This window comes from Ursus arctos, unplaced genomic scaffold (assembly GCF_023065955.2).
Source record: "Ursus arctos isolate Adak ecotype North America unplaced genomic scaffold, UrsArc2.0 scaffold_31, whole genome shotgun sequence".
Classification (NCBI taxonomy): Eukaryota; Metazoa; Chordata; class Mammalia; order Carnivora; family Ursidae; genus Ursus; species Ursus arctos.
Genome location: NW_026622997.1, coordinates 3,052,308 through 3,074,910, shown reverse-complemented (window position 1 = coordinate 3,074,910; position 22,603 = coordinate 3,052,308). Strand labels below are relative to the sequence as shown.

At 42.9% G+C, this 22,603-nt stretch overlaps 2 protein-coding genes across 6 annotated transcripts in view; both read right to left on the bottom strand.

Moving 5' to 3' along the window:
• SLC17A3 (solute carrier family 17 member 3) overlaps positions 1 to 5,413 on the bottom strand; it is a 58,460-nt gene extending 53,047 nt beyond the window's left edge. For all 4 annotated transcript variants that reach the window (XM_057304785.1, XM_057304787.1, XM_057304789.1 and 1 more), the window contains exon 1: positions 3,721 to 5,413. The gene's annotated coding sequence lies outside the window, so the exon portion shown is untranslated. The remainder of the gene's footprint in view (positions 1 to 3,720) is intronic.
• An 84-nt stretch (positions 5,414 to 5,497) lies between these two features.
• Positions 5,498 to 20,803, bottom strand: SLC17A2 (solute carrier family 17 member 2). Of its 2 annotated transcripts, XM_048225669.2 has the most exons (12): positions 20,572 to 20,803; positions 16,006 to 16,113; positions 15,573 to 15,784; positions 13,438 to 13,671; positions 13,265 to 13,352; positions 11,276 to 11,362; positions 9,625 to 9,743; positions 9,342 to 9,503; positions 8,744 to 8,876; positions 8,508 to 8,655; positions 7,606 to 7,696; positions 5,498 to 6,184 (listed from the first exon to the last, which is right to left on the bottom strand). In XM_048225669.2, exons 2-12 carry the CDS (start codon positions 16,031 to 16,033, stop codon positions 6,050 to 6,052), a joined length of 1,437 nt encoding a protein of 478 aa, XP_048081626.1. In that variant the 5' UTR covers positions 16,034 to 16,113; positions 20,572 to 20,803; the 3' UTR covers positions 5,498 to 6,049. The 2 variants fall into 2 exon arrangements, with proteins under 2 accessions (XP_048081626.1, XP_057160775.1); XM_057304792.1 differs by lacking the exon at positions 13,438 to 13,671 and having other exon boundaries at positions 20,572 to 20,780.
• Positions 20,804 to 22,603: the final 1,800 nt, after the last annotated feature.

The window sequence follows — 22,603 nt, the reverse complement described above, 5'->3', positions numbered from 1 at the left end:
TATTGTGATGGTGAATCATGTGTCCTGACCTCCCTCTGGAAGCTGAAGGGGTCAGCTGAGACTCTGCCCATCAGATCGTCAGGCGCTGTTAAAGCCAAAGAGCGAGCACTTGACCTAAATTCCACCAATTAAATCCTTTCCTGAGACCTTACATATTGAGGAGAGGAACTGGAGAACGGAGAGTGTAGAGCTCAACACCATTTATGTCGGCAGTGGAGCAAACTGCTGTAGCTACCTTTCTTTAGGTTTCACTTTGAACTTGGAGCAGCCCCATTTCCGTTTCATTGAATAAATCCACGGTAGCATAAATGATCCTGTTGGTTTCTATAATTACAACCCCCAAATCCTCAGTAACACAAACATTTTTTTTTAAATTCTCAATATGAGAAAAGGAAATCAATACCATGGACTTCAGAGAATAGACACATTTTTCTTGAGATTTTCTCAAAGTAAAAGTAAATTCCTAAAACTTTGTGATAGGACTCAAAACAAATATATATTCTATGGAAGCAAGTTATAAAAATCAGAGTATGACATTGCACTGAGATGAAAGAGGGTGGGGCCTATGAAAGAGAGATGCTAGTTAATAATGCTGTGGAAATGTTTAAAGAAAACCAGGAATAGTAAATATCAGAATGGATACTGCTTAAAAATAGACCATTTATAGAGAGAAGCAGTCTTCAAACTCTTTCGATTGTGTACCGCATAAAAGAATTTTGAAAAATTTAGCTACACCCTTGAACACTTTTAACTTGACATCTAACACTGTCTATCAAAAACATGAATGAGTTGTTTTATAAATAAAAGAAAACATTGAACATTTTATAAGATGAAATAAGAGGAGAAATGATGACAATTCGAGTAAATATTTCATGACATGATTTGATTTTGATAGAGGTTTGAACCACCTTCTTGTAAAATTCATACTGAATTTAGAAGTAATCGCATAACTTTTTTATCTGAGAATTTTATCAAATATATCTTGAAACTGGGAAAATATCCCAGCTTCATTTCTAAGAACTGGTTCCCTAACGAGACCTGTTGCCCTGAATTCAGAAAGTTTCAGCCCTGGTCAACCTTCACCTATAATAAAAACACATACAATGGGCAAGGAAAACCAGGAAAACCAAGAGATAGGTGAATGTATTAATCATTAACAGGTAATCCCCAACCTGATACTTGGAATTATCCCTTTGTTGACAACCGAGAGGTATTTACACTCCAGGCATTGGCTCACAATAAGGTGTGGATGCCTTTCTTTTTTTAAAGATGGGAAGAGGAATAGTGTGGATGTAGGTGTATTTTCAGCAACTTTAAGAATAATTTGGAACTTACAGAAGTTGGAGAAGAGCTTGGGAAATGTGTCAGTGTGCTTCTAGCTCAGAGAAATCCAGGGAGAAAGCAAAGTAAAAGATTCAAGGATGAAGTCAGCAGAAAGTGGAAGGTAGATAACAAGGTTCTAGCATATAGATAAATAGATAAGGGATTCTTAACAAATAAAGAAGAATCATTAATTTTAAAAAAATGAAGGAAATTCTAAGACCACTAGCTGAAAAGCAAATTACTCATGATATTCAAGGCAACATCAAATTGAAAGTGATTCACGCCTTGGACATCTTGGTGAAAGTATGGAGTTTCAGGGAAAAGAGAGAACCCTATCACACCTACCTACATACACCCGTCCTACAAAAATTAGTCGGCTGATCAGACTTCCTTATTGCAGTAGATACCAGGAGAGACTCGCAGGTCAATACTGATTGGAAATTTTCGTGAAACAAAACTTTTCCTGGCTAACTTAATATTTTAATGTTTTAAGACTCCATAATGATAGTGTGGCATATTAAGAAAGATACTCTCTGCTATTCTGGAGGATTATCCAAGTACTTTTCCAAAATAATCTCCATGGGAATATTTTGAGAAACAGAATGGGGAGGAGGGTGGTCATTAAAAAAAAAAAAAAAAGTCAGTGGCCAGAACTAGGCTAAGGAAAAAGTGAGAGGTGCCCGGGACGTGACGGGATGCTCACTCTCCTGGGCTAATCCTGTGCTTGCCCAAGCCTGAGAAAGTATGTCTCCTTAAATGTTGCGTCTTGGGCAACCTGGCCTGCCTCACCCCAGGGAACCTTGAATTACATCCAAATCACAGTGACAATTACGATACTTACAGAATGTAATTCCGGTATGGAAAGGACTTAATGCAGCACTAATACAGTAACTACCACAAGTTAGAGCACATATTCAGAGAACAGTAATGAAACCAAGGGGACTGCACTTGGGTGAGGTGTCTGGGTGTCTCAGAGGCCAGTTTCCTCATGCATATATAGTAAGGGTCGACAGATGCTTGTTTTACTCCGTGGGTTATTACCTTAAGAAATAAAGCATTAAGAAAACAATGAATTTGGGGGCTTAACACAGAAAATGCAATCTTCCTACAAAGGCAGACTTAGAGGAAAAGTCCTTGGAGGCTTAAGTTCTCTCCATAATTAAATAAAAGTAAATGAAAATAAATGAACTAAGTATCCAAAACAAAACTTAGGAGAAGTAAAATGAAAAGAAATAGGAAGTAAGACTGATGAAAGATAAAGGTAATAGATTCTAAAATAAAAAGACAACTCTCTTTGGGGGGCCTGGGTGGCTCAGTCGGTTAAGCATCCCACCCTTGATTTTGGCTTAGGTCATGATCTCGGGGTCATGAGATCAAGGCCCATGTCAGGCTCTGCACTCAACGGGAAGTCTGCCTGACATTCTCTCTCACCCTCTCCCTCTGCCCCTTCCACCATAAATAATAAACAAATAAACCTTAAAAAAAAAGACAACTACCTTTAAAATAAATAAATCACTAAGTGGTCTGATGAAGAAGCAGAAAGAAAGCACACACGCCTCATGTCAGAGTCTCAAAAGAAGTTCACACCTCAGATAGAGGAAAAAAATGAATATATTATTAAAAAGATAATTTGATCAAAAAATTTCAATATCTTGCAAATATGTTTTCAATTATGTATAAAATGAATGAACCTCCAAGATAACATAAATTGTTAAAATTGTTGGAAAAATATACAGAACCTCTTCACAGGCCCACAACCATGAAGGAAGTTGAGGAAGTTATCCAAAAGTCTCCTCGCAATGGCTTTGCCCCTACATAGATTTTACAAGCAACGCTTTCAAGCCCTCAGATAATAAAAGCAACGACACAATTTCCATTCTAATTTTTTTTTCAGATTATTGGGCACTAGAGAGTTTCTCATTCTTTTCTCGAAATCAGCATAAGCTTCCTATCCAGACACGACATGTGTGCATTCAGAGCCAATGTCATATATCAATAGGGCAGCCAAAGTCCTAAATAAACTCTCAGTGAATCAAATCTGATGGTATCAAAAGAAAACTCAAGGTACAGTTTGCTCAACGTGAAGAAATGTATTAATATATTTCATACTATTTAAGTCAAAAGAGAAAAAGCAGGTCATTCATTGTTAGATGCTGATCAACAATTTGACAAAAGTGAATTAATTCGCATGACTTAATGTTAGAAAAAGCTCTTTAGGGAATGGGGTGGGGGGGCAGAGATGGTTCCGATCAGCTCACAGTTGCACCTATTCTGAAGCCCCTGGAAAATGTACACGGAGAATTCAAACCATGAGATGGGGAACAGTCACTACAAAGTCCCCGACCCAGAGATGTCGTCTGCTCGGAAAGCCTGGACGCGCAGGACCATTGTTCTTACCTCCGAGGCAACGGATGCTTCCAGAGCCATGCGTGGGAAGCCTGAGCTCATTCATGTTGCTGTTTGGGAACTTAGACTGTGATCCAACAGCTGACAGCATCGATCGTCCGGCTGCCTTCCCTTCTGCTCCGGTGCTGGAGGGCCCCGTGGAAGAGGAGGAGGGGGATGGCCAGGGAGAACAGGAAAGGGGCTCCTTCCTGCCCGCTCCACTTATCAGACCTAAGCCCAGGACGGAAGAGAGGCTTTGAGATAAATGAAACATTGGATTTGTTTTAAATAAATGTTTTACTTTTTACCTACATAAATGTACACTTTCCACAAAGTAAAAGCACCGTGTGTGACTAGATACCAGCGCCGGGGGGCCTCCATTTCATCCCCCATCAGGTCACCGCTTCCATCCCTACCAAGGGGCAGCCCTAACTGGATGTTTAAGAGGATAAACTAGTTTTGTCTGTTTTTAAAACCTCTACTTAAACGTTTGTCTATGAGAGCCACCCGTGCTGCGGCACACTGCGGTCCTTACTCCCCTCGCTGTGTGAATAGACCTTTATTGATTCACTCATTCTTCTCTTGGCAGACGGTTGGGTTGGTTCCTGTTGGGCCACTCCGAACACTGTTGCGCCTCTTGTTCTGAGCGTGGAGGGAAGTTTCTAAGTGAGGTGTCTGTCATTGGAATGCCTACATTTGGCTTGAGGGGATGTGGCCAAGCAGATTCCAGAGGTTCTAAACTGCACTCATGTGCAGTGGGCTCCAGACCCTTGCCAATTTGTTCCATGTTTTCTCTCACTGTCTCCATCCATTCTGTTGAAGTGCAGCGTGGTGCTATCTTGCAGTGTTTTCAATTTTCATTTGTCTAATGTCTAGCCAAGTTGACCACCTTTTATATCTTTAGGCCACTTAGAATTTCTCTTTCATGAAGTCTCTGTTTGAGACCTTGGCCCATGTTCCTGTTGGGTTGTCTGCCATTTTTTATTCATTTTTTCCTATATTTAATTTGCCCATCCATTTTACGATTCTTCTCTTTTTCTCTTCTTTTTATTTTCTACAAAGTCCCCTTCTTCTCTGTGTTGTAAATACGCAGAGCACAGAGCCAGAGTGTTCTCATCTTAGCATCATCCTCAGAGCCTTGCCATCTGCTTTCTTTGAAACACCTCCTCAAAAACAACTGTTGATTCACGTTAGGAGATTCTCTTCATCTGCTAGGTTAGCCCAAGGTTCCGTCCCTGTGGCTCGCGGGGTGTTTAAAGATGGCGGAATTCATCTTCTAGAACAGTTGCAGCAAAACTGGCATCAGCTCTGTGTATGAGTCAGCTCTCACAGCCTAGAGGATGTGTTTTCAAGGTTGGAACCACAATTAATTCCTGTTGGAGACAATGATGACTATTTGAGTCCTGGGAAAATAGGAAGGTCAAATGATCTTTTTCAATCCCCCAAAAACATTTCTGTGGTATGTGAGGTCATTCTGTGCTTTCTTCCATCTTGTTATACTTCAGTATTCTTCTTATAAATCATCATTTCACTTGAAAGCGCCTCTGTTGCCTCCCTTCAATTTTCATTAAATGGTCCAAACTACCCCTTTGTACCTTCTGGAAGTGCCCATCTTGCCTCCCCTTGAGCCTGTCTTTTCTCTCCCTTGATTTTTAGTTAACCTCATTCCTTTAATCTCTGCCTGGTCATTTCCTGGTCATAAATCCCCTGGAATCTAGCTAAGGATAAGTAGATATCTGTGTCACCTGATGGAAATAATCCTCATCTAAATAATTTGAAAATGGTCTACTTAACTTTAGCACATGAATTTTAATAGAATTTAGCCACATAAATAAACATCCATGTTTCACACAATGTATACAAATAATAAAAAAGTTAATTCTGTGGATTACAGCCTTAAATTTCTGTTCCATGCTGAGCTCTATAACGTATGACTACGGCTCCTAGCAGGTCTTCTCTGTGTCCATAATCACCCCCATGAAGGTACTTGAGCAGTGATTATTTTCACATAGATTTTTATTCATCCAGTACTTTCCAAAGAGGAAACTTCAAAGACAACAGACATTGACGTTTCCAGTGCGTCCAGCAGCTGTTGACCCTGGCTGCATGCTAGAAACCCTGCCACGTGTCTAACCACCTGTGGCACCCAGGCTCTCCCACAGACCAGTTCATTCAGAGTCTCTGCGGTTGGCCGTGTCATCTGTGTGGTTTAGGGACTCCCCAGGAGGTCCAACACGCAGCCAGAGTTGAGAACCGCTAAGCCTACGGCCAAGAACATGAAGAAAAGATGACAATACGTAAAAAACGTCAGCACTGCGTTTCAGTTCATGGTTCAATATCCTCAGAGGCGGGTGAGGGTCTTCTCTTTGGCCCAGTCCTGGATTTCTACTTGTCCAAATGTGATGTAAAAAAGCATGCCAAACATGTTGACGGCAGCGGACAGGAAAAAGACATTCCTCCATCCAGACACAGAATCCTGGAGGCAGAAAACACAGAATTATCAGTCTCACGGCCCCTTCCCCACCAGCTCTAGAAATCCGCCATTCTGTGTATTGCAACAGTGATCTCAAAGTATGGCGGGAGCGGTCCGCAATGGCCACTTGACACCTTCAGTTATCAAAGAAGGTTTTATGTAATTGTTGGAGACAGAATGACTCGAAAATGAACATTGGGTTCTGGGTCGAGATGGCTTTTTCTTTGAACCAAAATGAATGAACCTACACTAATGTCTTTCTAGGAATCTGGATTTCAACATTCACAAAAATATCACATTACCCATTTAAAATTATGCCTAAAGTGACATTTTTAAGATCTGATCATTGTGTTCTCTCCGTTTACTTTTGGTTTTGGTTGTTGACATCAGTGCCAACGCCCCTTAGATGGGCGTCTCAGTACAATGTGAGTTGTATTTGGCCGGAATAATCCTCCTCGCCCAGCCCTGGTAAGTCATAGTTCATTTCTGGCATGAGAGTCACAGCGGATTCCTAGCAATTTAGTCGAAAATGAACCTGGAAACCAGATCACATAGAGAGGTGTTAAAAATGAAACAAAACTTTTTGTAAGTTGGGGTCCATGGGTGGCTCAGTCGGTTAAGCGTCCAACTCTTGATTTCAGCTCAGGTCGTGCGTGATCTCAGAGTCATGAGATTGAGCCCTGCATTGGGCTCCATGCTGGGCATGGAGCCTGTGTAAGCTTCTCTCCCTCCCCCTCTTCCCCTGCACTCCCTCCCCTGCCCCGTTCTCTCTCTCTCAAAAAAATAAAACTTTTTTGTAAGTTGACTCTTACCATCTTGCCATCCCAGCCGGGCTCTGCTTTTTCTTCTGTCCTCCCAGCCCGTACTTCACACTGAGCGAGCCTCGTGGTGCGCGCTCCCAGCCACGCTTTTACCATCACTTCACCTCCCTTTATGTACACTGGCCTTGGGACCCTTTATGCTTCCATTTTGTAATTGTTTCTAATTAGAATTAATCTGAACAGACTTTTCATAATCTTTCCCTTCTGCTCCTCTGTCTTTATCTCTTACCATTCCTTGACATTCTGTGAATTACAGCCTTAAATTTCTGTTCCATGCTGAGCTCACTCTGGTCCTAACCCAGAACTGTTTCATGCTTTTGTTCCTCTGGGAGCTCATCTGGGCTGTTTTCTCTAACTGAACTACTCATTTTCATCCATCTAACATCCATTCATTTTTAGAAATTCAGCTCACATTTTTCTTTCCCTGGGAAATCTGACCAAACAGACTGCCATTTCGAGTCCCTGTGGATAGAGGGGCTGCGTTGACATCCATGCTTGCTGTCTCTGTCAGATCACACAGTCCTGGAGAGCAGAGCCCTGCTGTGAGTCCCTGGGGCCTCTAACAATACCTGCCACTTGCAGATGTTCAAGAAACTGGCCGACCTGACTGATAAGGAATCCGGTGGCAGTGGAGGAGATGATTCCTGCGATGAGCCCAAATCCCCTTGAGATTCCCATGAGGAAGCTTGCGTACCTGTGGGTCGATGATTTTACAGATGATTTTATGTAAAAAGCTGTCTGGGGCTTTTCAGCAACTCAGCTTTAATGCAGTTCAATTATAATAGCAAAGCCGTTTTGCCTAATGCAGTGTTTTGTTTACCTAAAGACATTTGGGATCATGTCTGTTTGCCAACCCTGAAATCACCTCTCTGCCAAATCAATAACCAGGGGCCACTTCAGTCTCCGGGGAGCCCAGGATCCACCTCCCACCCCCAGCCCGGGGCCGCTCAGCAAGGCAGGCAGTGTATACAGTGCCCAGGACAGCACTCTGGACAAACTGCCTGGGTCCAAAGACTGGCTCTGCCTTTGTGTGACCTCAGTCCTGTCACTTCACCTGGTCATGACTCAGTCTTCTCCCCTTTAGAGTGAGGGTGAGAATCAGACCTACGTCATGCAGCTGTGAGGATTAGATGTGTTGATACGTGTCTGTCGAGTAGGGCTTGGACCGTGGCAAGTGCATATGCATGTGGGAGCCGATATCATCAACACTCTGGAAGCTTTTCCAAAACGCACACGTGTGGGCCCTTTCCCAGAGCACACAGTTCCAATTCTGGTGGGGAGGCTTGGGAAGCTTTTCATCTAAGTGATTACTGGCAGATATTGGGAACTATTGTTCCAAAAACGCCATAATAGGTCATGGCCATGAACTGACGTTTCTAGTTATTTGTCATTATTATACTATCGTTTTGTGCATGTCACAACATGGAGGGGTTGCAAGAAGAAGGCTGAGGCCTAAGGCTTCCGAAAGGGCCTGGGTGAGGGTAATAAGCGGGTAAAGGTCTTACCTGGGGGCGACATCTAAGGTGTTGATGATGAACCCCGAATCACATAGGTTGCTGGTCCCAGGAATAAGTATCAGCAAAATAATGGTTGTCACGTAACTGGAAGCCACGAAGGGCAAGGCCACGGCACATAGTGATGGAAGGAGGAGCCCTGGGAAATGAAATGCATGATCAGGACCCCTCTCAGACCATGTGTGGGAAAAGGGATTACTTAACCAAGCCCACGCACCTATCCTTACCTAGGGATGAAAAAAGTTTTCGTACAGTGATTAATCTGAGAAGATTCCTGGACAGAAGGAAATCTGCCAACTGGCCTCCTAGAATCGTACAACTCGAAGCAGCAATGAAAGGCAGGGAGGACAGAACCCCACTCTGAAAGAAGGAAACGTGTACAGTGAGTGTAGACATGCAGATGGCCCCATTGTTTATCAGCTCCCCAGGGAACTGTGAGCCCCCGCCCTCCCTGGACATTCTGAGTTGTTTTTGGGAAATTAGCATCCTTTTCCACAGAAGAAGAACACTGCCTCAGGTAAGAGGGCCTGTTCCATGGCATTATACTGGTCTCCGGAGAAAAGTAATATTAATCTCTAAGGGATGTTGAAGAACCAGTTGGTGCGGCGTTGTTGCTCAGTGGTTGTGCAATTCAAGGCACATCAGCTGACCTCTACATGTCCCCAGGTCCAGGCCTGGACAATAGGAATCATTACATGCCTCTCTCAAGGTCATTGTGAAGGTTAAATGAGTGGTTATGTGCAAGCCAAAGTGCAGTAGGCAGCATGGAACTATTTCTCCTTATTGCCATTATCATTTTCATAGACGTACCGGAAGGATACTTACATCTCTGATGTTAACGTGGAGCACAGAGCTGATGTATGTTGGCAGGTATGTTATGATTATGGTGCATAACCAGAAATGGCTGAAAAACCCCGTGAAAATGGCCCAAAGTGGTAGGCATCTGACCATAGCCTTTATGGGGACAGATCTTCTGGGAGAACTGGACTAAAAGGAAATATCTAATCAACGTGGGGTTCAAACAGGCCTGAGGGTGCCTCTCCTGTGAGCCCCACACCCTACCCCAGAGACCTCTGCAGGGTCCGCAGGTAGAAGGGATGCACTGTACCTGTTGAGCCAGTGAGGACACGATGTATTCCTTTTCCCGGACACTTATGCACGGGTGATGCACAGGGTCATCATAAATCACCGTGAACCACAGGAGACAGCAGACACAGCCGATGCCACCTGGGAAGCCGGGACCCCGTTAATTTTCAGGTAGATTTATGTTCTGGGGGAAGGGAGTTTCCTCTGAATGACAACATCCCCCACAAAACACACATATTAATTCATGGTTACTCCACCATAAGGAACTAAACTTGCCCAATTCTTTATTTCAGTTCTTTTACAAATCTCCGTTTTTTAAATAAAAGATTTATTTATTTATTTATTTATTTATTTATTTATTTATTTGAGAGAGAGAAAGAGAGAGAGACAGCACGAGCAGGAGGGGCAGAGGGAGAGAGAATCTCAAGCAGACTCCTTGCTGAGCACAGAGCCCAAAGCGGGGCTCCATCCCAGGACCCGAGATCATGACCTGAGCCAAAACCAAGAGTCAGACACGTAACTGACTGCACCTCCGAGGTGCCCCTACAAATCTCCTTTTAAAAGCTCTCCAGATACCACCTCTCAAATTTAGAGTGCCATTTGTCAATGTCAGAGCCCTCTGGAGAGAACGTGAGCAGGAAGGTACCATCGCATAGCTGGTTAATTACTCTTAGGACTCCAGTCCACCGGTTATAGTGTTATGTGTCATTAGCAGCAATTTCTTATTATGCACATTATTGTCTTATTTTGGAAGATCTGAGTAGTCAGGATTGAAGAACATAGTAGTCATACATACGTGAAACAACCTGCCAGAAAATCTGTGTGGCAAGGCAAAATTTCCAGCACATTTGCAAAAGACAGTGTTATTTGTATTCAAATAATACGTTCATTATGGATTTCCAGAAGAAATATTTCTTGACAGTACCTGATTAACACGTGTGGACCAAAATGACCTGGGATTAACATCATTAATGAGAGAGCCGTACAAGCCAGAATCATGTTGAATGACATCATTTGGTTATAACAATAGAACAGAAATACGTCTCATTGCCGAGATCTGTCATCTGAAGAAGGTTAAAGACTGCATCTTTAGGTAGGTCTAAAGACAGGACAAGCCCTGGAAGTCTCCCTACTGAAGGATGCATTTATTTTTTTTTTAAGTAGGCTCCACAACCAACATGGAGCTCAGAGTGGAACTCAAACTCATGACCATGAGATCAAGACCTGAGCCAAGAACAAAAGTCAGACAATGAACCGACTGAGCCCCTCAGGCGCCCTAGGAAGGGTGCATTTAAATCGAGCTTTGCAAGATTTGCCGGGTAGAGCATAGGTTAAGGGCATCTTGGCAGAAATAGTAATTACAATAAAATATGAAGACGCGTTTAAAGTGTGTTCCACCAACTTTTGGTGACACAGACATTTTAACCACAAGGCAACTAGACCCGGCATTTCAGGTGTGGTGCTGGAGATCCTACAGAGGATGCCTGGGGTGGGAGGGGAAGGCTGCACTCCCGATTCCTCAGAAGTCAGCACCACACAGAGAGTCATCTGGAGTAAGGGAGCCACTGATCTTCAACGTTCTCTCTCATGTGGGAGTGGGTGACAGGTAACGTGGGCATCCAACCAAACGGCTGGCAAACAGAGGGCTTGGGCTTGAAGGGAAAGTGACTCACCAAAGATGTAGAAGATAAAAGGCCAGCCCAAGGCCTGTGAGATTAGTCCCCCCACGCAGAGGATGATGAAGGACCCAAACGCTGCCCCTGAAGAGAAGAGGGACAAAAATGGCATGTATGAAAACAGCAAAGGGCTGAGATCGAGTGGCCTCTCTGGACATTGTCCCAACAGAGAGGAGGCAGACGTAGAATTACTGAGTGAGGAGAGCCTCTCTTCCTGCTCACAGATCTCCCGCAATAACATCATGTGAAGTACTCAGAATTGATAAATAACAATGGTGCGCCTCCTGACATTCCAACGGCTCCTTAACACCAGTGAGCCCAGTATAAATCCCTTAGCGTGTCATAGGAGCTCTCTGCAATCATAGCCCACCAGTATTTCCTCAGAATCAGAGTTGCATTCTGGCCGGTGCAGTATGAGGTTGAGGACAGGAAAGGAAAAGTCTTACACAGATTAATAAGATACAGTTCCTGACCTCAAGGAGCCTTCAGTCCGGCTGGAGAGAAAAGCATGAGCAAAATTCACTATTATAAATATAATATAGTGTAGATCTTGGAGTTTGAATGTATTTAACAGAGACCCACAATAAGAAATGCATTTTACATGGCAACATGACACGTACACAAATACACACACATTCATAAACCTCAAACCAAAGTTTCATGAATCAATACTTAGACTCACCATGTGCAATGCTCTCCAATATTTTCTTTTCTTTCCTTTTCTTTTCCTTTCTTTTCTTTTCCTTTCCTTTCCTTTCCTTTTCTTTTCTTTTCTTTTCTTTTCTTTTCTTTTCTTTTCTTTTCTTTTCTTTTCTTTTCTTTTCTTTCCCTTCCCAGGAGTGGTGGGGGTGGGGGGAGGTTGCAGGGTGTCAGATTGTGCTTTGTCCTCAGCCAGCCTTCTGCTCCCTCATCAAGAACGTTTATAGATAGGGAAGACAGGACAACTACAGTGGAAGGAGCCAGGACGCAGGAGGGTTGCTTGGGAGTAAAAATCATCTGTAGGGTGCAGCCGTATATTGGAGCTGGGAGTGACAGGCTTGAGGGAACCTCGCTTCTGTTCTGCAATCATCCACTTCCCGTGCTACCAGCTGGGCCAGTGGCAGTGATAAGGTCATTGAGTCCTTGGTGGGATCTGATCACACGCCCTTGGAGGCAGACGGCAGGGAGACTGAGAGCATGGGCTCTGGGGCCAAACTGCCTTGGCTCAGAGCTCAGCTCTACCACCTATGGCTATTGGTATTTGGACAATTTATTTAATTTCTGCATATGTTAATGCCTTCCTTTGTAAAATAAGAGTTTAAAAAATACTTAATTATCAGAGAGTTGCTGTGAAGATTACCTCAGAAGAGCGAAGAGCTCAGAAATCACGTGGGCTCTTTAAATTCAACTTTCCAGACTGATTTCTCTCCTTACCACTGTGAAATAGTCTTAATTCTCATGTGTGTATCTTTGTTAAAAGAGTGTTTATACACTATTGGGTAAGTATTATATAAGTTTATTTGATCTTTTTTTTTAAGACTTTATTTGAGAGAGAGAGAGTGAGAGAGAGCGCGGGAACATGGGGGGGGAGGCGCAGAGGGAGAGGGAGAAGCAGACTCCCCACTGAGCAGGGAGCCCTTCAGGGGGCTTGATGCCAGGACCCTGAGATCATGACCTGAGTCTAAGGCAGACACTTAACTGACTGAGCCACCCAGGGAGGTGTCCCTAAGTTTACTTGATCTTTATGCATTTATGCCAATTCAAGTTCTAAACATTTTCTGACAGTGCTTTCCTGACTCCCCTAGCTCACAGTGGTCTCCTGCTTCTGAGCCTTACTGGCTTTGCAGCACTGACATATCTTTCTTCCTGTCACAGATGTTATATAACTGTCTCACATTGCCAGATTTCTTGGTAGCACTTTCTCCCTCTCCCCCAAAACATCCCATGCAAAGAAGGGAAGATGTGTTGGGGCAAAGCAGATTACAACCTGTAATCTGAGCTCCTTACCTGAGCCCGCAATGCTGGTGAGCTTGCTTCGTTCAAGTGGGGGGGCCCACTTGGCCCAAATTGTAAACTGACCTGTCCATGCCATTCCCTGAAATGAAAATCATTAAGACCTTTGATCTCAAGTAGAATTCAGGCACCTGTATCCCACTCAGAATGAGAAAGTAGCTGGATACCTGGGCCATGCCCTGGATTGTCCGAATCGCAATAACCAAAATCACTCCGAAGTCAGCAGCCAATGGCGTAAAGAGGGTGAGAAGGGAGGAGATCAGCAAACCAGCACCAAGCATCTGTTTTGCTCCAAATATCCCTGCTAAATATCCACTTGGGATCAGAGTCACTATTATCCCATAGCTGATGGAGCTAAAGATGATACCCTGAGTTTCGGGGCTCCATTCATATACAGAGGCCTGGTGGGGGGTGGGGGGGAAGAAAGAAAATTATTTGCTAAGGAGTTCTGTTATGAAAAGCTACTTTAAAACCAGTGTTGCTTGGGGTTGATGGGATTCTAGTATAAAAATCCATTTTTCTATATTTGTTTTGTTTTTTTAAAGATTTTATTTATTTTCTTTATATTTTTTAATTTAAATTCAATTAAACTAAAAGATACTGTATTATTAGTTTCAGAGATAATATAGTGATTCATCAGTTGTATTTTTTTACCTAACAAATATCCCACCTCTCCCAAACAAACAACCAATTATACTCCTAATCTGCTCCTTTCAAAGGGGGAGTAAAAACAAGAAATAAAGAAGGAAAGAGATAAATAAATGAATACACGATAGGAAGATGCAAATGAAAAAAAGCCATTGAGAGATATTTCATCTGAGAAAGAGCTTCCTTTAACTATCTGCTTCCGGAAAAAGTTGGGTGACATGTTGACTCTCATTTCAAAAATTAGAAAAACACAACTTTACTGAACTCTCATCAAAACCAGTCCTTAAAATCAAGTTTAGGAATTACGGTCTGCCTTGGCCGAGATGACTTCCTAAAACACATACTGCATATTAATAAGGTCACATTCTTCTCATGATGTAAGCCAATAAATAATTTTTGGTAGCCTACTAGATATGTGGCATCATGTTATAAATTGAAGTAAAGAAGCAAAAGAATACATATGAAATATGAACTATTTTTAACCATTTTATGATAACTATAAATAATGCAAGATATATGATTCAGGTCAGAATTCAAGTTTAAGCATAAACATCAGTAAAATGGGGACTTTGAAAAGAGGGAAGAACGATTTGCAAAGGTCCCAGGAAGGAAGCAATACTTGAACCATCCTTTGAAGAATGACGATGATTTGCGCAAAGAGAAATCGGAAAATTCATCTTTATTGAAGAGCAAAAGTGAACTTGTAGCGTTTGAAATGATACCAAATGATGAGAAACTAACCAGGACTCTGATTTGCTCAGAGCCTGGGCCACTGACAGCAGATCTGAGCGTGCTGAGAAGTGGGGCTGGATTTTGGAGGAACACAGCACGTCAAGAGAAGTTTGGCGACCTGAAGGTATCCTGGAATCTTGAGCACGAGAATGTGAATGCGTAGAATGAATGACGGAGAAAAGACTGGAGGCAGAGAGGTCATTATAAATAAGCTGGGTCCAAGGTAATAAAATCATGAAACACAAGGGTGACATTAGGAATGTACAGTAAATGGTAGTTTAAAGGAAAAATTTAAAAATCGGGTATAATCATGATTTTCATACAATATTGTGATAAAGATTTTATTTAACTCCTTGATTAGTGAGGGAATTGGTAAGATGTTACAACTGGTCCAAAGAGAATTCAAAGACCCATAAGTAGGAAGTAATGCTGAATTAGATTTTAAATATATGGCAAAATTGGCTTATTCCACTGAGGGGCAAGCTGAGGAGAGTATCAATTGATTTTCCACAGGACAAATTTCATTTCCAGAACCATGGGCAAAAATCCCTTGCATTACTATTTGTTATATAGAGCTTACAGAGCTGCAGAATGGCCCCAAGACAATGAAAGGTGCAGAGATCTACGTAGAATCTGAAAGAAGGATGTGCTCTGTGCCAAGTTTTTCATGGAAGACACCTCGTATTCTGTTCCTTTGTGGAAGTTTTCACAATTTTTTCTATAGTCCCCCCACCTTGTAATAATAACAATCTCAATCAAGGATTATTTTTATCACAGAGGTAAGCAATATCTCAAAAACAAAGTTCCAGTCTTTTTTTCAGTTGGTCATTGAAAATTCATGCTTTTATACTTCACAGAATCAAGATTCTTCCTTTCAAACTGGGTTTTCCCTCCAAAGAGCATCGTTCTCCATGATACTTACCCCTGTATTAAATTCCTTCATGGATCTGCTGGGGTTGTTGAGGGTGTCTGCAAGAGGTCCTTCTGTGGAGGTGTTGGGCAGACCGTGCTGCTGAGTGCTATTCACCATGGCAATGATTGCAATGCTCAGACTCACGCGCTGAGTTATCATGGTGAAGTTTGAGAAGTGCATGATGAGAGCCAGTCCATAGCGTAACGAACAGAACTCTGGACCTAGAGGGCAATATGGAAGTACGCAATGAGCATCCTGACTGAGGCCACCATCTTTCCATTTCTCCCGCGGCTAAACCTGAAAAAAACATCAGAGACCTCACTCAGCCCCACAGCATGCAGAAGAAACAAAACTCGAAGGAGAAAGCAAGGAAAAGAACAACCCTGGAGAGGAGTGCCCACTCTTCCCTAAAGGAGCCTGTGAACAAGAGGGGAGGGTTTACCTTTCCTGGTGGAAGACTTCTTGTCCATTTGGCTTCTCTGGGACGTAGTGGCACAGTCTGTGGACTTTCCCTCTGTCCCGAGTGTCTTTCACCACCACTGGTTTTTATCTATGGGATAAACAACAATCCAAAACACAAGACACAAGTAACTTTTCATGTGACTGTGGCCTTCTCTCAGCATCAAAGTTTTGATCCGACTCAGCGATGCGATTTACATCTTGCAGGACGCTCTTGTTAGGCTAACAGAGGACTCGGTGTTTATAAGAAAATCGGGCTATATGACTCAGAACTAGTCTTTTAAACTCTGCAACTATGCCTTCCTTCCTCTGTTCATTAAGAATCAGCCTCTTTCTGAGTGCCACAAGAGCTAAATGAGAAAATTACAAACCACGGAGAACTGTGCAAAGGCGAGGGGCACTGTGGCTTGAGGTGGGTCAGAGGACAGGAAAGTTAAATAAGCTCAGGAGCTGAGGAGAAAGTTCCGGAACACCCTTTCTTTCCTTCTGACTGTGTTTCTGTCCCCCAGCCAGAACAGTGCTGCACTGGGTCTTCTCTGAACAAGAAGGATGACACTGCAGAACGCTTACGTGTATTACATTTGAGGCTCGGAAATGTTTATTGCTGTCTTTGCAACACACAACTTGCACACTTTATTGGACTGAATAGTTCTTCAGACCATCTGTAAAACCACACTGAGTGGCGCTTTCTACTACAATTATAAACAAATCCAGTCGTTTTGACAGGAAAAAAGAATTCATGATCCCCAAGAGGACATGTTTAATTTGAAATTTGTATACCGGTCAAACTCTCTTTGCGGATACATAACACTTATTTCTTTTAGGAACCATCCTTTATCCTCAGAATACTGTCAGTTTCGCAGCCATCCCTAAACCGAAGTGTCCATGACTTTACAAATGCATGAATCGTGCTTAGAGTTCCTCACTCTTTACGAATGCATGTATCGTGCTTATAGTTCCTCACTCTTTACGAATGCATGTATTGTGCTTAGAGTTCCTCACTCTTTACGAATGCATGTATCGTGCTTAGAGTTCCTCACTCTTTACGAATGCATGAATCGTGCTTAGAGTTCCTCACTCTTTACGAATGCATGTATCGTGCTTATAGTTCCTCACTCTTTACGAATGCATGAATCGTGCTTAGAGTTCATCACTCAAAACTTTGCATTCTCTCTGCACATCAATTTTACGAGAATTATCTGCACCCTTAGGGACATTCATATTCTATGACTTTAGGATAGAGACTCATAGGAACGATAAGATGAAGAGTTTTGTCCAAAAAATTCTTTGCAGTAGTGGTTATTACAGCATAATATTGGAGACAAATTAACCTAACCAAAAGGTTTTTAGTGAGTCAATTTTAATAGATTCTTATGACGGGCTTTATTAAAATAATGTCCCCAAGATATTGACAGGGAATAAGAAAAAGAAGCAGATTCACCCAAGTGCCAGCCGGGGCTAATTCTGGGTTATAAAACATGGTGGTCACACTATTCTTTATGATTTTCCAGATCCATCTAGTGATTTTTTTTCTTTTATAAATCATGGATACTCATTTTATACCCAGAGGAAGCTAATTTGAAAGAATGATAATTAAGCTTCATTAATATAGATGGGATAGCCTTCTGCTTGCCAAAGTCTCCAGAATTCTAAGAGTAAGATCTCCCCCTTTAGGGCTTGAAATTTTCTCATTTGTTTACCTGGACCTAAATAGATGCCCAGTGGCTAAACAAGACAAGGTCAGCACCAGGAAACATGTTGTCTTTTGTCCCGCTGTGGAAGGCTTTCGAGTCTTGCTAACATCTGGATGATACCAGGAGCCCCGTTCAGTGCTTTTCACTCAGATCCTAGCTGAAGCACAGTGAAAAGGACACCGAATTTACCTGGAGTTTGGACCACTTTCTAGCTGGTTTCCCTTGTTAGGTACGTTCCCCAGACTTGCCTAAAGGGAACTTCTTCAACATACAGGCAACTACTATCATTCGTACTCCACTGAAAACTTTCCCACCAACCTCGCCAATCAGTCTGAACTCTAGAGCTGAAAGGCGCTTGGAGATCCTCTGACCCAATTACTCATTTTACCGGTGAGAACACTGGTGTGCCAGAAGTCTGGGAGGTTGACACCCAGTCACACAGTTTACGGAGCCAGCACCAGCTCTCCCGAGAGCCAGACTGTTGCTTAGTCTATCTGTTAATACTACTTCCCCTTTATGTTCATATTTTAAGCTCAGCTTAGGACACAATAGAGTAGCTTCCTTTTGAGGTATTCTACAGGGGAATTTGTATGGCTTTAAATGGTTTAATCATTTATCCCAGAAGGAAATTTGAAGACGAAAATACCTTCAAGTGGAGCTTTGAATATTTAAAAGAATAAAAATGACTAGTTTATCTTACCTTTTTTTGTTTTTGTTGTTAGTGGAATTATATCACAAACCTGTCACTTCAGCTGTCCTTCCCCTTCCACCTGTTGCCATCCCTACCTTAGTTCTCACCGTTGCACATACTGTTCTGAATTTTGTCTCAACAACTGATTCCACTTGTTAATTTCCTATTCCCTTTGCATGAGACAAAGAGAGAAACTGGGCAGACATCCCAAACTACTCTAAACTAGGGCCTCTCGGTGATGTAATAACGAAAACTATTTTCCCAAAATAATCACAGAAGCATATGAAATGATGGGGTCTGAGCCTTGTCATGACTGATATGCACTCAGAGACAGTGGGTTGAGTCTTAGTCCAGTCGTAAACACTGTTAAGGACCTTCCCATTCAGGGATGACACTTCTAAAAACTAGTAAATCCTAGCACCAAAGCTGTAAGTAAATATAGAAAAATTGAATAGACAGTGAACGAAAATTCTACCTTTTAAAAATAACTTGATGATACAGTATAGAGTTGTAGATAAAAAAAATAATAAAGTAGACAAGATGGTTTAGGCAGAAGCAAAAGAGTAGTATTTTTTCCGATTTTTCTCAGTCTGGAACCCACTACTTTGTTATAGTCGTCTTTTTATTGCTCTTAGATTTCTGCTAATCCTCAGCCTGTCTTGCATCATCTCTGTTAGTCGAGCCCCCCAGTTTACTCAGAGCAAATGTTGCATGTGGGTGAAGAGTATGAACCGCAGTTCAAAGGGCATCCAGGGACTAAGCCCTTCTGTGCCGTTTACAATCCAAGTAAACCGGAGCAGCTTTCATAAGCTACCAGAGCTTTAATTGAACAGGAAATAGAATAAAACAGGAAATATGGGGGTGTTATTACTTCACAGGACAGTTGTGAGTGGAAAAAAAAGGTATGAGGCGTGCTTTCTAAATGTAAAGTGTGCTTGGTAAACCGTGACCGATCCAACAGCAGCCATAATAATCATGAGTCACAGGATTGGCCCTCGGGCCCTCTCAGCTGAGTAAGTACAGATTTAGAGCAAATAAAATACATTTCTGTAGAAGTGCTTTTGATTGGTTGTTAAATTGGTTTTCAACATTTCCTTTTCAAAGAGGGTTCTTCTGAACTAGAAGCCACGAGATGGGAGAAGAAGGGACGCATCTTGCTACAAACATCAGAGAATATGGGAAGAAGCAATGTCTTCTGAGTTAGTAAAACTGAGGCCCCTTTTTATAACCTGTCCACCCTTCTGAAGGTAGTGCTGAAATAAAACTGTTATTCCAATATGTCATGTATGTCATGCTATCAATTTATGTATGGATTTAATCTTGAAAACAGAAAAAGAAGACTTGTATCAAGCACCAATAGTGGGAGGCCCTAGAAAGCAGGGTTAAGGCCCAAATCAAGTGCAGTTCGGTCACCACCTTGGGGGACTCCCAGCTCGGCTCACCGGGAGATCCACAGGAGTGGCTGTGCGCCTTTGCTCCAAGTGACAATGTCAGGCTTATCTTCCAGGCCCGTGAGAACCCAGCTGGGCTTGGGACTAGGGACCTTCTCCGGCAGATGGGGAGAAGGCGGCTGCACCGAGCTGTCACCTAGGGCTTCCCGCCAGAGCACCGTAATCACAGTCTCTCTGGGCACCTTTGCTGAGCTGTCCGATGAGGACGACTAACAGGTGAGCTCTACAAGCATACGTGTTCTTGCCTTTAATCTTATTCACAACTTCGTGTTCTCCTTTTCTTGAGACAATTTCAAATATACATAGAAATCTGAAAAGACTCATTTGCCACAATCCCCAACCCCAAAACCTGGTTAGTTCTGGTCCAGTGTTTTATCCCACAGTGAAACCCACCCACTTCATCGAGGCGTCACAGCTAATACGGAATCCTCAGAGGAGGGATCATTGCCCAGTGTCCATTGGCACTGGAGAGCTCTCAAGCCTTGTTCGATTGAATCGATTGAATTGATCAAATTGATTGAATCGATTGAACCGATTGCATGCTTTAGAAAGTCTCTTCTTCATTCTGGAAGCAGAAACCATTCCCAGGCAGGACTCCTGAGGCTGCTGGTAACAGTTTTCCTCTGACTTCCCCTCAAACTGTTCCCTCCCTTTAATGGATTTCTGATTCATTAGTAATTACCCTCCAACCCAAAAAGAAGAAAAGCACGTACCTTCACCATTAAACCAGTATTTTAAGCCCTAGACTATAAGGCTCCCTGAAGAAGTTTCCATCCTTTCTTCCCTTTCAAATAATTCCACAGAGTTTCACAGGGATAAATAACGAGCCACGTGGCAGTCAGACAGCATCAGGTTTGGCCCTACATTTTCAGAGCAGAGTGCCTGGGTTTGACTCTGCTGCTTAATTTTTAACTTCATTTTCAAGTTCTCACTGATAAAATGAGTATCTCAGAAGTTGACATCATGTTTTTCTGCTTTGAACTGTGCATACAACCAAAAAGTCAACAAGCATTTTTCCTGAAAGGAAGGTGGTGTGGTGTAGATGAAAGACCAAGGCTCCCGGGATGGGAGAGATGAGGTGAAACCCACCTTCACTTCCCACTGTTTTCTGTGGCCTTGGCCAAGTCACTTAACCTCTGTGAATTTCATTAGTAAAGCAAGGATTATAACACCCAACTCATGGGGTTATTATGCAAATTAAATGAAATACCTACACTAACTGGTAGTCGGTCTTCAATAAATGAGGTGTTTCCACTAAGAGCTTCTGCTAAGTGGTCTAGACTTTCCTTAAGCTTTTGGTGCCCACATTCTAATAAACTTGGGCTAATCCGAGATCCTTTCATGGAGCTACCCTGTGTTAGGGAACATCATCAAAAACATGTGGCCACGGACTGACCCATGAGCTAGGCATGGGCACTCAGGGGCTCCTCAGCCTCTCCCCTGTCCTGGGAACGTGGGTCCCGCTTGCCTTTTCTGCTCCCAGAGGCTGCTCCAAGGACATCACTTGGAGATGGGGATGTCGTGCTGAGAACACCTGTAGGATATGTGACTGAGCCCAGTTAGGGACTTTTTATAAGCTTTTAAAATCTGGAAGGTGGGTGTGGAGAGCCACTGCTGCCCCCCATGATTACGGTCATTCCCTTTGCTATTACTAAAACACCACCTGCCAGCCGGGAGTGGCCGTCTGTGTCTTCAGTCTCTCCCTGTCCTCTGAGACCAGGGGACAGTTTCCGATTATACTCAGGATGCTCCCAAGAGGGGGGCAAACCACCCCCCTGTACCCTTCCCTCCTGTTTCTTATCTGAGCATTTCATACTCCAATCTCTGCTTGACTCCTGATTCTTGGATTAAGTCTCATTTAGGAATTTTATTTTTTGGTCTGTGGTTGCTACTAGATATTTCCAGCTTGACTCTGGACCTTTATAGAATGAGGTGGGGCCCGCCCTCTCTCACTTTCTCAGCTTCAAACCGCCTTCACAGAGCTTCCCTGTGGCTCGGCCTCATCACACTCCCCCAGAGAGCCTCCCGGAGCCAGCACCCTCGTTCAGCTACCCCATTTCTTTGTACGAGCTTCCTGTCCCTGCTGTAATAAATTAACACAAACTTAGTCACTTCAAACAACACGTATTTACTCTCGCGGCTCTGGAGGTCAAACGTCCAAAATGGGTTTCACTGGGCCGAAAATCAGGGTCCGCAGGGCCCCACTCTCCCTGGAGGCTCTAGGGGAGAACCCGTTTCCTCACCTTTTCCAGCTGCTAGACGTCACCAGCTTTCCTTGGCTCACAGCCCCTTCCTACATTTTTAAATCTTTCTCCCTAACTCGGACGCTCCTGCCTCCCTCTTTATAAGGACCCTTGTACTTATACTGGACTCACTTGGAAAATCCAGGAGAGTCTTCCCATCTCAAAATCCCTAACTTAATCACACATGGAACATGCCCTTTGCCACAGAAACTAACATATTCACAGGCTCCAGGGACTAGGATATAGAAGTCTTTGAGCAGCATTATTCAGTCCACTTTTAAATCACGGAGGAGTAGAAGGGAGAATTGAAATGATAGTTCCTTCCTTCCTTTAATGAAAATTCTGGTGATTGAGTTATTGTAAAGTTATCGAGTACCTGATCAGTCAACGAAAATGGTTAAAAGATGACAAATGAGGATTTTTTTTTTTTTTTTGGTCTAGTCTGCTGAAGGTGTGATATTTTCTAATTTGCTTGAAGGCACAGCATGACTTGGCAATAGTC